The following is a 15,833-nucleotide window of genomic DNA, read 5'->3' on the forward strand; positions in this document are numbered from 1 at the left end:
CCTGGCAGCTGGTACAAACATGTGCCCCAGATCTTAGCTGCTCCAGAGCTACCTAAGATGCCTGGGCACACTTGCCATCCCCACTGGCTCTCAGGGTTCCTGGAAATCAGACATTCCCATGGGCAATTCAAGCCCAGGGGCAGCCATTCCTGAAAAAAGCTGGCCTGAGCCCCAAGCACAGGCACTGCCAGAATGTAAAGGTGGGAGCAGCTCTCCCAGCACAGCCAGTGTCAGAATTCAGGACATCCCTCTGGCTGTCCTGGACTGCCAGGACCCCTGCCAGGGGGCTCAGAGACCTGGCACAGAGCCCAAGGTGCCTGTGGTTTTGATTATGACCCATGGAGCAAATTAGTAACCTTGGGTGAAGATCTGCAAGCCACAAAAGTAGAATGACAGTGAATTTATCACGGGGTGAAAAATAGATTTTTGGGGTTTTTAGAATGGGGATTCAGGGAGCAAGATGGAGGAATCTGGGCATGCCCAGCCTTTCTCCTTCTTCTTCTTGGCCTCCATCTTCTGCTGTGGTGTTGGCACTTTTAGACTGGTTTAGAGTAGAAGCTCACTGTCTAACACAGGTGATAGGTATTGGGAAGTGATTGTAAACATTGTACACGTAGTTTTTAGTATAAAAAGATAACCCTGCCCTGGGGGCAGGCAGAGTGCTTCTGTCTGTCCTGCTGAGTGGACCTTGGCTGGACAGGTGAAAAAATTTTATAGATAAGAAACAATAAACAACCTTGAGACCGAGAACTGAAGAGCTCTGACTCCTTCAACTGCCAGGCTGGGAAAAGAGACTTTCCAACACATCTCAGGGTCACTGTGAGCAGTCAGAGATGCTGAGAAGCCAGCAGAGCTGTCCCACTGCAGCCACACCCCAGCCCCACTCACGTTCTGGTCCATGGTCTCAGGGATGAACTCTCCCTCGCTGTTGATGCTGGTGTAGGAGCCCTGGCGGGCGATCTGCTGCTGCTCCTCGGGAACGCTGCCCGGCGGCGGGGAGCTGCGCCCGGTGTGCAGGGAGCCTGGGCAGGGACACACACGGTCAAGGAGGGCACCCACCAAGCCAAACCCTTCCAGAAACGCTGTCCCAGTGAGCACACAGCTCCTGGGTGCCAGCACAGGAGTCCAGGGCGGTGTAATAAGTGACACAGGCTCTTGAGGCATTTACAGAAGGCTAATTCACTTTATTAACAAACCCATTGCTTTTTATACCCTAGTATAAAATCCCTATCCCTAAAATTGGTCTTTTAATTAAAACACCTGACAGTGTTTTAATTAAAGGACCAACCAAGTCCATCCCTACAGGTGGACTTGATTGGTCCTTTAATTAAAACACCATCACCACTGGCTAATTAGGAAACCACCCTTTGGTAAACATATCTCCACAACACATTCCACACGTTCACAACACCAGGTGCAGCAAGTGAAGAAAAGTATTGTTTATAATAATTCTCTCCGAGCTTCTCAGAGCCTCTCACAGAATGATGCCTGGGGAAGTTGTCTGTTGCTCCCTGTGACCAGAGAGCTGCTGCCACAGCTGGGTTTGAACTCATGAGGATGGGAATGGAGCTACAGGTGTGATGCTGTTTATGGGCATCTTCCAAAGCTTTAGCAACAGGGAGGGTTTGTTACTGTGAGACCACACAATGTGTACCAGACTTGACCTTCTACACACCCTGGATCCTAAGAGCTGTCACTGTATCCAGGTGTGATGCTAGAAAGGAAAGCAGACTCTGGGAGTTCTGCTGTGATACTATCAGTCAGCCTCAAAGCAAACCACAAACCACAAACCCACCTCCCCTTTGACCTCTGGGCATTCCCTCCCTGGAGCAGGTGACTGCCTTATCCAGGCATGTAGGAAAGAGCCTGGCTGTGCTCAGTACATCACTGAAACACTTGTTATATGGAAAACAATTTGCACTCAAATACCTTCTTCTCCCCTCTTTCCCTACAAAAGTAAAGACAAAGGAAAACCAGCCCTGAAACCCAAAAACCCCAGGGCAGGAGTGATCTATGGGATTGGTTTCTCCCATTTTTGGCCAAGGCAATTGTCTCCCCTCTCTGTAACCCCAGAGCCTATGCACAGACAGCAAAGCTTCCACTGGCTCCCTCACAGGGCTCTTAGCAGAAGGTGATTTCCATTTTGCACTTGGGAGAGAACCCCACAGCTTCTTTATGAAGATGTTCCATTCCTCCTGTTTATTCCCCCAAATCCACTCTATCCTTGCGCCTTTTCCAGCTTTAGGGATTACTGCCCTTGCTTGGCCCTGCTGCAGAGTCTTGGCTCTGCTTGGCTCCCTGCAGTCCCTCCCCTCCATCCCTGTGCTGTCATCACTCCAAGGCAGGGAATTGCTGATGGAGATCCATGTGGGTCCGTGCTGGAGCTTCAGCTGGCAGTGTGCAACATGAGCTTTCACACAACACAACAACCTGTTTTCATGCAGACTTCTGGAAAGCACATGGAGATGTGTTTCCTCAGGTTTTGTATCCATTTTGTGGCACTCCTGCCAGGTCTTGGGTTCATTACCACCATTTACTAACAACATGGCCAGGGCTGAGCACAAGAGAAAGGTACTGGGAAGGGACCTACCCCATCGTGGAGAGTCAACACTGATCTACCAAACAACACTTCTGCCTCTTCTGCATCACAGTTACTGTGCCAGATGGATCTCTGGAATAAATCCATCTGCGTGATCCACATGACCTACCCGAGTTCCCACCTTTCACTTAAGCAGATACACATCAGGAGCTGTGAATGTTAACAGTGTCACAGCAGCATTAAAGATCATTAAATCAGGCCTTTTTGCTGGATTTACACCAAACACACAGATTTGTCTGTCCATGCTACATCTTCCTTCAGACTCCTTGCTTAGATTGTAAAATAAAAGTCATATGGCTTTGAGTTACTTTTTTTTTTCCTTCTTCCTATTTTCTCCTTCACAGATTTCCTGCAGGATAAGAACACAGTGAAAAAACTCCAACTGAAGTAATGCCAAGATCAAGAGAAGAGAAACTCTCGAGAGCTGCAGCACTCATAACGAACTGGCTTTCCACCAGCCCTAAAACAAAACCAGTTGGGAAGTACAGCATCCTCTCTTTGAAGATAAATAAATAAACTTTTAACTGTTGAGCAGTTCAGGCACCCTGAATAAATCACTGCATCAGCAGCCCCTCGTTAGCTTAGCAGATGCCAGCCTGGAATGCAGCACAAGGGCATCTGGGTGGCTCTTGCCCCAGAAAGCTGCTGAGGATTTAGTGAGGTGTAACTGCTGTATCTTAGCCCTGCTGAGCATTTCTGTTACTGCTGCAATGAGCTGTGGATCTGCTCATGCACTATTGGGATTTCTCGCTCCAAGGACCCACTTGTTATCCAGAAACCCTTTGATTATGATTTTACAAAGATCTGTACATGCCCTGTTTGACTTTGAACACAGGAGTTAAACCAGACTTATCACAAGCACAAAGACTTCCCATGATCTCCCATTAAGCCTTTGCCTGTAACAACTACTCCCAGCCATAGATCAGCTGTGTTTGACCTTCCAGAGTCACATTTCCTGCCAAAAACTTTAAAAGGGAATAAGACACCAGCTATTTCCCAGCAGGTAAGGAAATTAAACAAAGTGCTTAGGCTTTTGCCTGCTTGGAAACTGCTGGAGTGAAGCAGATCCCTTTTCAGCCAGGCTGTCTGGGTAGAAGTGCTGCCCAAAGTCATTTTTGCAGCTTCACACCTCCAGGAGCATTGGTTGCTGCTGCTTTGCATCCATGCATGTTCTTCCACCTGGGAGAAACATGGAGAGGTGCTGGGAGCAGAGCTCTGGAGCTCAGGGTTGATTCCCCACTCCAGCCCTATCCTGCTCTGGTAACAAAACCTCAGGCAGTCCCTGTGCTGCTGGAGGAGGGCAGGGATGGAAAACAGGAGTCAGAGCAACAGTGGTACTTCATGGCAGGCTTAATTCATAGTGGGGAAAACACACTGGATATATTGGATAATGCTGATTAATCCACCCTGAGCAGAGAAAGAAACAGACAGAGAAGTCCAGATGTGCCTGTTTGACACATCACAGATGCTCTTCACACTTGACCTAATGCTCAAGAAACAGCAGCAGCACCAGGCAGGGAGAGGAGGCCCCCAAGGGACTGTCCTGGGGTCTATGGGACATCAAGTCACCTCCTGTGGGGATGTGTGGCATTCACATTCTCTGAAAAAATCCCTTCACCCAGGATTTTTCTCCTGGGAAGCTGAGAAGCCTCAGAGAAAAGGAAAACAATTCTGATCTCATTTGCTTCTCCTGCGTTGTGCTCATGTGGAATGTGTTTGGAGATTGTTTACCCACAGGTGATTGTTGTATTGGATTCTGCTGGGAGTTGTTTTCACTCTTTGGCCAATCAGGGCCAAGCTGTGTTGAGACTCTGGAAAGAGTCACAAGTTTTCATTATTATCTTTTTAGCATTCTGTAAGTATCCTTTCTGTATTCTTTAGTATAGTTTAGTATAGCATTCTTTAATATAATATAGTAATATAAAGTAATAAAGTAGCATTCTGAGAACATGGAGTCAGATTCATCATTCCTTCCTTCATCTGGAGGGCACACAAATACAATAGGGATGGGGCAGGCTGTGAGGCACTTCTATACAGGCAGAGTGCTGGTCAGATCTCAGCAGCTCTGTTTGGGATTCCTGAACTCAGAGTTGGCCCTGGTTGAGCATCTGACCTCAGATACTCTCAGCAGCAAGGTGCTCTGGGGAGGGATTCCTGCTCCGCTTACACACACGAATGTAAAGCCACAGATTTGAGAGCACAGAGTGTCCTGAGGACACAGAACCAGGACAGCATGGAGACTCACAGTCACTGCTGGCACCCACTGGGGCCTTTCATGTTCCCCTCTGCTATTTTCCTTTAAGAAGTGCCTTTCCTGCAGTCTGTGCAGAGCTCGTGGTGCTGCACGTACAGCCAGCTCCCCAGTGCCAGGCTTGGCTTCCCTCCGCCCCCGCATTCCCTGGCTTCATCTTCCCCTGCTCTTCCCAAAACTTCACCCACTACTGACCAGCATCAAGCAGGGAAGAGAAGCCCTTGAAGAGGCAGAGCTGGGGAGGGTTTGCTGGCAGCTGCCACCACTCACAGCTGCAGCCACAGGGAGCCCAGCCCTGGGATGATGTTCCCAAACAAGGGACACCACGTCAGGATGTGCTGCTCCTCTAAGCCCTGGCAGAAACACCAGGCTCAGGACAGGGCTGCACAGGAGAAACAGAGAAACCTGCTGGAAATTTCTCTCTCTGGTCCTGTCAAGAGGAGCTGTGAGCAGATGGATCAAATCTTGCTTAATTTCTTCTTTTCCAGTGGGCTCCCTTCAAGCCTCCCTCCTCTCCTTGCTGATCCTTCTGAGCATGGATTTCTACATTTGATTTGAGGCAAATTTAGGGTACTTTTTAACAAATAAGCAAGACAGAAGCTATTTTCTAGTTCTAAAGCAGCTGGCATGATGCACATAGATAAATTTTCTTCCTCTTCCCAAAACAGAGCAGGTTTCATCCATCCTAACTCCTGCAATACTCCTGGTCTGGAGAGAGCTGGCAGGCACATGAAACCATGGCTCAGCAGCCTGAAAAAAACCCAGTAAAATGAAGCTTCTAATAAATGTTTCTATTGAAATGGTGATGCTGGAATGGGGCTGTTAAATAATTTTTTGATAATGTTCTGAAACATGTATTTCTTCAAAGAAAATAAAAACAATCCTCAGTTATCTGAAAATCCAGAACCCCAAAAGTTTTCTTTTTTCAGTCCAAGTTCCCTTGGGCTTTTGCTGGCCACCAAAAAACTGGAAGGGGATTTCCACTGAAAAAGTTTATGGGGAAAAAAAAAAAAGAAAGAAAAAGAAAATATTGACTTTGCATAAGGTTTTTCAGGGACATGGCATGAAGACATTTTCTGCCCAGCAGAAGCAAAAATAGCTAAATCTTCCCAAGAACATTTACCTCCCTTCCAATGTGCTTGTGCCAATTACATACAGTTTTATTATTTTCCACTGCTGTTTACATGGCAGAGTCAGCAGAAAAACATGAGGCATCTCAGAAACACAGAGAACATGACCCTTAACTACCTTTTAGTATAAAGACACTTTAAATCTCCTTTTAAATGTGGTTTCAAGAGAAAAGCTGAACTGAATTAAGATCCTCTTTTGATAGCAACCACTTTGATGACAGCAGGAGGAAAACACTGTGAAATGCCTTGTGACTGCAAGGGAAGAAGAGTTTCTCCTGCAGCCTCTTAAGATGCCTTTTGACTATGCACCAAGTTCAGAGAAATCCCCACTGCAGGAAAACAAAACACAGCATCATGTCTGTCTGTCTGTCTGTTCCCTGATGCTGGGTTTTATGCTCCATTTGAGATGCTGCTCTCCCTTTCAGCTTGCTGGAGTCTCTGCCCAGCAGCTGGATCGCCCAGTTCTGACTCAGGAGGTCAAAAATGCATCTGCTGGACTGTGAGCACCCTCCAAGCAGAGCTGCAGCAGCTTCCTACAGACCCCAGATAACCCAAAGAGAGGAGTTAGAGAGATAAAGAGAGACAACAACCTTCTGTTGTCATGCTGAGGGCTGGCTGAAACCTCCTGGCAAGACTGATGGCTTACATGGAAAAAGAAACAGGAATGACTGATGCTTGGGCTGGTTACTTTTGCCACCTGTAAAAGTGCCAAGGACTCAGAGTTTGGCACATCAGCTCCTGAAAATCCCAACATTAGCACACTCTGCATTCCACAGCTGGTGCTGCCCAGTGCTCCTCCTCTGCTACCTTGACCAAAGCAACACATTGTGTCCATCCCTCCACTCTGCTCTTCAAGCATTCCTTCAAAATCCATTTGTACCTCAGGCTCTCACCCTTGCAGAGCTGATATCTCACCCTTTGTCTGCCTTGCCTTGGCTCAGGGCATTCTTGAGGCAGTGACACCTCACAGTCAGTGATGCAGAGCTGGTCAGGAACCAGCAGCTCCAAAACAGGAAGGACAGGCCAAAGCACGGCAATAAAAGCTGGTAGGAAAGGCTTAACTTTGCAAGAATCCATCTTCCCACTAGCACAGCTACACATGGAATCAACCCTGCCCATCATGCTCAGGCTCACAGGTCAGTGACAGCTCCCAGTGCCACAGCTCTTTGCTCATTAACAGCCTAACATGTACCAAAAAATAAAAAAAAAAGGCAGCAGAGAAGTTTTGCTCAAGTACATTTTCTGCTGACACTCTGTGCTTATGTGTGCATTTCATCCAGGGTCATCTAGTGACTCTGCCAAACTCTCAGAAACCATGGGAGCTAGGAAAAAAACAATAGAGAAAGACAAGCCTGGTACATCCAAACACCAGGCTCAAGGAGAGCCCTTGCACATGGGCCACCCAGCCCTGGCATCAGTGAGAGCAGGGCATGGCTGCACAAGAGCTGTGCTGGACCTACCCTAGAGGAACATTTTCTATACATCTTGTCTGAGGTGCTGCAAACCACAGGATTTGTTATCAGCACAGGCTATGAAACAGAGGAAGGGGGAGTCCTTGGAGAAAAACTCTCATTTGTTGCACAGAGAAGAGTGTGGAAGTGTTTACAGCCATATAAGTACAGAGGATCTTTAGAAGATGAAGTAATTTCTCCATGTGTATTTCTGAAGGAGGGCCCCACTTTATTCAAGGCTGTCACTTCTACAGCTGCAGGAAAATGCTAAAGATCTGTAGAAATTCCCCTACAACCTGCACCCAGAGACAGAGCAGAGAACATTCACTGTGTGAAAAAGTCATTCATCCTGCCTGCAGGCTGGAATATGAATAATTCTGCTCCTGCTACACAGTCCTACATACTGCTTTACCAGCTCTGCACAGGGTGCCCTGCTCTCTACAAAATCCTACAAAGTTCTTCACACAAAAGCTCCTACAGAGAGCTGACCATCAGGATTTCAAAAAGCTCAGAGTGTTTTAGAAAGCAAGGAAAGCATAAACTCAAGCCCAGAAAACCAAAGAGAAAACCACAAAAGGCTAAAAACAAGCCCCAGTCCCTGCAGGGCTGCAAGAGCAGATCAGGTGCTTGCCAGCCTGGCTTCAGGGGTTGCAGGTACCTGCTTCCAGCACCTCTGAAGGAAAGGGATGCTCCCCTTCCTCTGGAATGCCACCACTGCACACATGCCCCTGAGAAACCCCAGAAACAGCTTCCAGAGATGGCATTTCACCCACAAGAACAGACTGGTGGCACACAGACACTTATTTGGTCTTTATGTGGTGAAGCTGGTGCCAGTCCAGGAGCTAAGGAGCCTGAGCCCACTCTGCTACTTTATCCTGCCACCTGAGAAAGGGGGACAGAAACTCAGAGAACAACAGCACTGGGTTAAAGGAATAACCAAAGGTCCCAAACAGCCTTGGCTTCCTACAGATTATCACTCTGATAAAGCTCAGTGGAATCAAATTGACTGGACATTTTTATCACTGCATTTCCCACCCCCAAATGACAGCCCAGGTCCCCCACTCTCTTCACTTGTGTGCTCAGAGTGGCTCTGCTCAGCATAGCCTCCCCCAGCCTGCAGAGCCTCTCTTCCTCAGGCTGAGGACAAGCACTGGGTCACTCTGGGGGACATCAGGGTGGCCATCCAGACTGGGGTTGTGACAAAAAAAGAGGGAGAGGGTGGTGGCCAGGCTGAAGCAGCACAGAGCTGCCCAGGGAGTGCTGTGTCTCACTGACCTGTGGAATATTTGCGTGTCCTCTCCGAGTCTTTGTACAGGGATCCCATGATGTCTCCCATGGATCTGGAGATCCTCATCTCATGCTGCTTGCTGTTGTTGGGCTGCAGGAGCTGGTGATCAGACAAAGGGAATGATCAGAATTGGCCAGAGCCCTGTGGACACACCATGTGAAACCCTGTATTTGGCTCCCTGGGACCCTATTACCCAAGAACTATTAAAAAAAAAAAAAAAAAAAGGAAAGAAAGAAGACATGCACGTAATCTAGAGTGATCCAAAAACCATTCACAAACATTTCACATCTGCTAATAAAACAGTCTAACAAGATTAAGCTCTCACAGATAATGGCAAATACAGATATTTGACATAAAAGACTGTTGCTGCACTCCATTATCTCCAGATAGGTACAGAGACTGATCACTGGACTGAAAACATTTACAATCCCAAAATCAGCACCTCTCCTCCCTGCTCCCTAGACTCCAGTGGCAGCTGAGGCACTGCAGAGGTTCCTCTGCAACAGGGCAGAGGAACAGAGAGGGGAAGGTCAGGAAAAACAGGTAAGCAAGAGCAAAGAAAAGCATATCCAGCTGGTAACCTGGTAGTGGTCAGGTTTTACTAAGATTCTAAGACTACATGCTACAGTGAGCTGTGATTTTATGGTAATTTGATCTATGACCTCAGAACCATGTGCTCTCACACACAGGAGCATGGCCACGTGCTGCAGGAAGAGATGGACCTGCTCCCAAGGGCAGGCAGGATCCACCTGGCTCCTCTGCTCTCTGACTTGCAGTACTGCTGTGCCCCCACAAACTGCCCCATTTCCACCCAGGGTTGCTGACTTGCAGTACTGCTGTGCCCCCACAAACTGCCCCATTTCCACCCACGGTTTCTGACTTGCAGTACTGCTGTGCCCCCACAAATTGCCCCATTTCCACCCAGGGTTTCTGACTTGCAGTACTGCTGCGCCCCCACAAACTGCCCCATTTCCACCCAGGGTTTAGGAAACCCCAAGTGATGCCTCAGTTTCCCCTGGGACTCTGCTCCCTGCACTTCCCAAGCCTCTCAAAAGAAGAGGAGAAGCTCCAAGGGCTGTGAGCACCCGCAGAAGAATGGGGATAAGTGAGTTTCAAGACTCCCAATCTCTCCAGTACTTCTAGGAAATAAAAAGAAGAAACAGAGTTGCAACATCTACAAATCCCTTGCTCTACAGCTTGTGCTTGGGGCAGCACGACATGTGCTTTGGCAAGACACTCTGTGCAAGAGAGGTCAGGCTAACAGGCTTAACTGCAAAACCACTGAGCTCAGGAAAAAACTAATAAGTAAATAAAGATGGAAAAAACCCAGAAAGTTCTGCCTGAGACTGAAGGATCCTCCAGTTTGCTCTTCCCAGCTTTCAGCACGGAGGGAACAGTCCCCATGCTGCCACCCAGCATGGCAAGGGCCAGGGCATCACCCTGAACACAGAGGAGAGGTGAAAAGGAATGATGGTAGCATCTCTAGAAAGAAAGAAAGAAAGCAGAAGGAGTCCTCTCAGCTTTGAGGGTCAGCCTGGTGTTTAACCCTTCCTTCACAGGATGCAGGAGCCAGAGGGAGCTGAGCTCAGCCTCTGGGCTGCTATCACAGGAAGATTTCTGAGCAGCTGAGCCAGAGCAGGGCTGACCCCCCTCATGACCAGCCTGCCCTCTGCTCTGCATCATCAGGAGACTCCTTTCCACTCCCCAGCACAATAACAAGGCACCTCAGGCTGCACACAAAGGAGCAGAGAAGGCGAAGGGCTCACGTTCGCTTTCTTTGGAGCGCTCACAAGGATCCGCAGGCTCTTCAGGGAAGGGCTCAGCTCCAGCTGTTCCATGGCTTTGTCCAAATCTTCCTGGGATTTCAGTGGCATCAGGAGCTGGAAGGGATTAAACAAACACCAGAGGATGGCAATGTCACACTTTTGGGTAAACAGAAGGAGGCAGATACCTACAGGGAGCAGCTTGGGAATCAGGGGATGAGGGAGGAACCCAAGGAGGTGATGGAAAACGGGGCCCCCGTGCCCTCCAGCTTGCTGAGCTCTAATATTTTCTTCCAAGACCTCATTTACCAAGGAACAGATGCAAAAAAAAGTCACAACAAACAACATCTGCAAGGAGAAAGCTTAAAGGTCACACCAGCAATCCAGTGTGGGAAAAGGAGAGGGCTGGGATGAAACCTTGGGCTTGCTGCCTGCTGCTCTGGGGCTGCTCTGATTCTGCAGGCAGGACCTGCTGCTACCCAGCCCCAAAACAACCCCACACATTCCTGCTGGGCTGATGGCCATGCAGTGGTGCTCCAAGACACCAGTGAGTTGCACCCAAGGATTTACTCTGGCAGATGCTTTGTGCCCTTCCCCAGTGCTGCAGCCTGTGTTCCTGCACACTGACACAGCTCCCTAGTGTCTGGCCATCAGGTGAAACCGGGGAACATTCCACAAATAAAAGTATTTTCCCTTTTGATGTGAAAGGTGTGCATTGCTCTCCTTCCAAGAACCACTTCTTTCACTCCCAGCAGAACAAATTCAGCTTCTGCTCTTTGTAAGAACAGAGAACTACACAGTGCTGTGTCTGTCAGGCAGCAAAAAGTGCTGATGTTTTCCTGGGAAATGGCAGAGTATGGCCCTCATACCTCCATGGGGAATGTGACCCTCCCAACCTTGCTGTGTGGTGTACCATGTCCTGCAGACAGCCTGCAAAGCCTCCAACACCCAACACAGCTGCACTTCAGAGGAGCTCTGTGGCCTTCTGCTGCCCTGGGCTAAGATTAAAAGCACAACTTCTTGCCCCTCATTCCAGGATTTTCTGCCTAATCTCACAGCAAACAGGCCTCAGCCTCTGCAGCCTGCCTGGGGCACTGGATCCAGCACAGCACATGTTATTCTCATGCCTGTGCCAAAGTACACTGTAACTGCACTGACCAAAGGCACCGAGCAGCCACAGCTCCCAGCAGGCTCTCACTGCTCTCACTGGGAGCCACAGCTTCCCAGAACTCCTGAAAGGTGGCTCAGCCCTCTGGGCAGTCAGAGCTCCTGCCACCAGCCACAGCAAACCCACCTCAGAGCAGCTGCCACACAAGGTGACACTCACAAGCCAACTGGGACAACCTGCTTGATGCCAGGGTGTTGCCAAGGGTTTGGCTGGTGGCCTGGAGGCAAATACAGCTCAGACTGTGTGCTCCTGGCCTTGTGGCCAAGAACCCCAGAGATATCCTGGGGTACAGCTCAGACTGTGTGCTCCTGGCCTTGTGGCCAAGAACCCCAGAGATATCCTGGGGCGCACTGGGAAGAGCCCTTGCAGCAGGTCAGGGAAGGGATCCTGCCCCTCTGCCCAGCCCTGTGAGGCACATGTGGAGTGCAGTGCCCAGCTCTGGACTCCAGAGAGACAGGGATCTCCTGCAGCTGGGCCAGCTGAGGCTGCAAGAACGATGAAGGGATTGGAGTATGTGTCTTATGAGGAAAGGCTGAAGGAGCTGGAGCTGTTCAGGCTCAAGAGGAGATGCTCAGGGGGGACCTCATCCCTGTCTGTGCCTGTCTGCAGGGAGGGCTCAGAGCAGGGACCAGGCCCTGCTCCCTGTGGGCCAGCAACAGGAAGGGGGAACAGGCTGGAAATGATGCCCAGGAAGTTCCCCCTGGATATGAGGCAGAACTTCTTCTTGTGCAGTGACCAAAGCCTGAACAGATTGTCCAGAGAGGCTGTGGAGTCTCCCTCCCTGGGGATATTTCTGAACCATCTGGACACAATCCTGTGTTTCTCTCTCTTCTTGACCCTGCTTAGGAAGGGAGGTTGGACCAGATAACGCTCTGTGGTGCCTTCCAACCTGACCCATTCTGTAATCCTGTGATCTCCTCTTATCCTTCATTCATATTTGAATGAACAACCTGTATTCCCCACAGATATCAGACAAAGATGGTTTAGGAGTATGCCTCCTAAATGCAGTGCTCAGCCTGCTCCCTTGGGCAGCAGAGGGGGAGAGATTCCCTTGGGGCACTGCTCAACCCTCCTGAGGTTCATAAGGGCTTTGCCTCAAGCAGACCAGGCTCCTCCTCTACACACCCGCAGACAGAACTGAGAATGGTGGAGAGCTGCTCTCCCTTGTTTCACCACCAAGCAAAATTTGACTCTGAGCTCTCAGCTCAGCCCCACTGCTCACCCATCCCTTCCCTGAGCTCCTCACAAGTGTTCAGAGCAATCCCCCAGCTGCTGCTCTGAACAGAATGTTCTGTAGGTCACTGCATCTCTCTCCAACATCACAACATGAACATGTTTGCATGCCTCCTTCAGAGGAGCCAAAAACATCAGGGAGAAATTGCCCTCTTGTAAAAGGGACTGGAGCCAGTATTTAGCTTGGCTTTACCTATTACCCACATCTGGCAAGAAAATTCTGCTCTATTTGGCTTCCAGACTGTGGCACATATGCATATCAGGAACAGGTATCTGCTAGGCATGAAACTCAAAACAGAATCATGGAAGTAACTGCCAGGGTGGATTTCCAGAAACTGGGTTTATTTGATCTAAAGACTGAGTAGCTGTGATTAACAGCAAAGTTTACCTACATAAAAGTTGCACAAACAGAGCTTATTGGATTTTTTTTCTTGCTTTTAAATAATATCCTCCCCCGGAGCCTGATGTTTTAGTGGGGGACTTGATGGTGTCTCCATTGCAGGTTGAAAAAGTGAGGGCAAAGCCTGAGGTTTCACCAGCTACAGCAGCACTGTCAGACCTCACTCCATGAGACACCACAGAAAACCAAAGAATTGTAGGAAACAGGGTTGGGGAAAAATCTGAGAGGTCAATTAGTTCATCTTCCTGCCCAATGCAGGACCAACTGGCATCAACAATGCTTGACAAATGTTTGTTAAATGTGCTTTTATCTGCTCCCTCCCCCCCATAATGGTGCCTCTGCCATTTCCCCAGGCTTTAACTCCCCTTAAGCTCACAGAATGATGCTGAGGGGGAGGAGACAGCAGGAGGTCAGAAGAGAAGTGGTGGCACAGGGAAGTTCAGTGAATTTCTGCACAATCCACATCACAAATTGTGTCTTTGCTGCCCCTGGCCAGACCAGGCCAGGCTTTGCTGTCCCACTCCTCAGCAAGATGAGCCCAGCCTAGAGCTCACACAGCCATGCCCCATGGGGGACACCCATGGCCAGGCCCTGCTGTTATCTGCAGCAGCCCCAGCCTGCTGATTCCATGGTCCCACCAGGATGTGATTCATGTGTGCCCCTGCTCCACCCAGCTGCCATGCTCATCCCACTGAGCCTGGCCTCGGGACACCTCCTCCACCAGGACAGGGATTGCCACTCAGTGAGATTCTGCAGGGACCTCAGTCTAAATATGCTCTGCAAGGTGCCACTGCAAGAGAGGTGTCTGATGGCAGCAAAGAGTTACTGCCCAGCTCCTCTGGAGCATAAAGACAGGGTGAAATATTTAAGTGCAATGAGTCTGTGGTCATGTTCCCTCTGAAAGTTGCAGTCATGACACCCAAAACCCTGACCCAGAAGCAGATGCTGGGATGTCACCATGTGTGCATGTAGGCTCTGCCCTCAAAGGAAAAAAGACTTTTGTTTGTGCATGTTCCCTGGTTTATTGTGTTTCCAGAACAACAACCCTGAGTTACTGCTTCTCAGACATCTTCCCAAAGCTGTGGGTTCTCATGAGGTGGAACTTTTAAGTGTAGGAAAACTAAGCACTGCCCTAAGAAATCAGGAGTACCCAAAGGCCTGCTCATGGCCCTGCTATGTGCTGTGCAATGCCCAGAAAGAAGGTCTCTAACATGGGATAAAATGCATTATTTAAGCTTCTGTTTGCTGTTGTTGGAAAGAAATCCTCTTCCAGTGGGAAGAAACCTGGAATGAAATGAGTCATTCCTGGAGAATTCAATGGCAGGCTTTTCCCAGGAGGATGTCAAAGAATGCCCAAGATTAGAAACCTGACTGCATTCAAAGGCAAAACCCAGTGGACACTTTGGTATCATGAGGTACTTACTGTAAAAGAATAGGAACTTTCTTTGTGGAGCAAATCTCTATTGAAACAGAAGGGAGAAAATAATAAATGGGGGGGGAAAGAAGAAAGGTCTCTTCAGGACCTCTCTCTCCATTCACACTTTAATCAAAGGCTCATCTGCAATTAATACTTGAACAAGCCAGCTGCCAGGGCAGATCCAAAAGGATCTGGGTTTAAAACCCACCTCTTTGCCATTTGGCCCTCTCCTCCTTCCCAAAGCCAAACCCACCCTGAGAATCCAGTGGCTGCAGATGCCTCACAGGAAAACACTGAGCACACCAAAAGAGATGCCAAGGATTTCCCCCTTCTGCTAACAGCCCTCAGCAGGACCCTCCTTCCACACACAGTGCTGGGCTCAAAAGTGGGAAAAACACAGAGGTCCATGTGATGAATGATGGAGGAGAAAGTCCTCCTAGCCTTAAAATGCAAGGCTTGCACAGGGAGGGTTTCTTGGCTGCTTTCATGTGGCCACAGGGGCTGCTGGAAGAACTTTCAGTGATGCACATTTCAGTGCAGACCCAGCCACAAGAACGTGCACGTCGTGCTGGGGGTTTGGGTGAGACAAAGTCATGGCTGGAGAAAAGAACACTGTGAGCAGCACTGTCCTCCTGCTCTGCACTCCATGCTCCTGCAACTGCCCCCAGGTGGGAAGGCTTCAACATCTCTGATGGAGTGAGGGCAGAAAGACAATGTTCCTGTGTAACAGGCCTTACTTGGAATCATTTTGACAAAGGAAAGTCCTGGCTTGAAGGCTGAGAATCCACCTGAGCTGTGTTCAGACGACAGCTCCTGTGCACTCACTAGCTGGGAACCATGAAATAAGGTTATTTTTCTTCAGATCCAAGTAAAACACAAAATCAGGGCCTTCAGAACAAACCACTGCTCAATTCTGAAGCTGGCAGCAGGCACCCCAAAGCTGCCCCTCAGCAGTAAGGAGAAGAGTACCTCATTGTTCACACAGACCAAGTCCATCGTCTGCCCAAAAGCGTCCGTGACCTTCTGCACCACCTCCTTGAATCTGACTGGTCTTGGAAACTGGATAATCCTGTATACACAAACAAAAACAACAACACTCAGTTTAGCAGAAGCACCCTGGGATCTGGGGTTTG

The 15,833-nt window shown here is 49.1% G+C and overlaps 1 protein-coding gene across 2 annotated transcripts in view; it reads right to left on the minus strand.

Moving 5' to 3' along the window:
* The window catches only part of LOC118684210 (mitogen-activated protein kinase kinase kinase 3-like), an 82,479-nt gene that overhangs the window by 18,089 nt on the left and 48,557 nt on the right, over positions 1-15,833 (minus strand). For both annotated transcript variants that reach the window (XM_036378979.2, XM_036378978.2), the window contains exons 5-8: positions 15,670-15,769; positions 10,486-10,599; positions 8,707-8,818; positions 889-1,022 (exon numbers count right to left, since the gene is read on the minus strand). In XM_036378979.2, coding sequence (XP_036234872.1) covers positions 889-1,022; positions 8,707-8,818; positions 10,486-10,599; positions 15,670-15,769 — 460 coding nt within the window. The remainder of the gene's footprint in view (positions 1-888; positions 1,023-8,706; positions 8,819-10,485; positions 10,600-15,669; positions 15,770-15,833) is intronic.

The sequence above is a fragment of the Molothrus ater genome, chromosome 1, assembly GCF_012460135.2.
Source record: "Molothrus ater isolate BHLD 08-10-18 breed brown headed cowbird chromosome 1, BPBGC_Mater_1.1, whole genome shotgun sequence".
NCBI lineage: Eukaryota > Metazoa > Chordata > Aves > Passeriformes > Icteridae > Molothrus > Molothrus ater.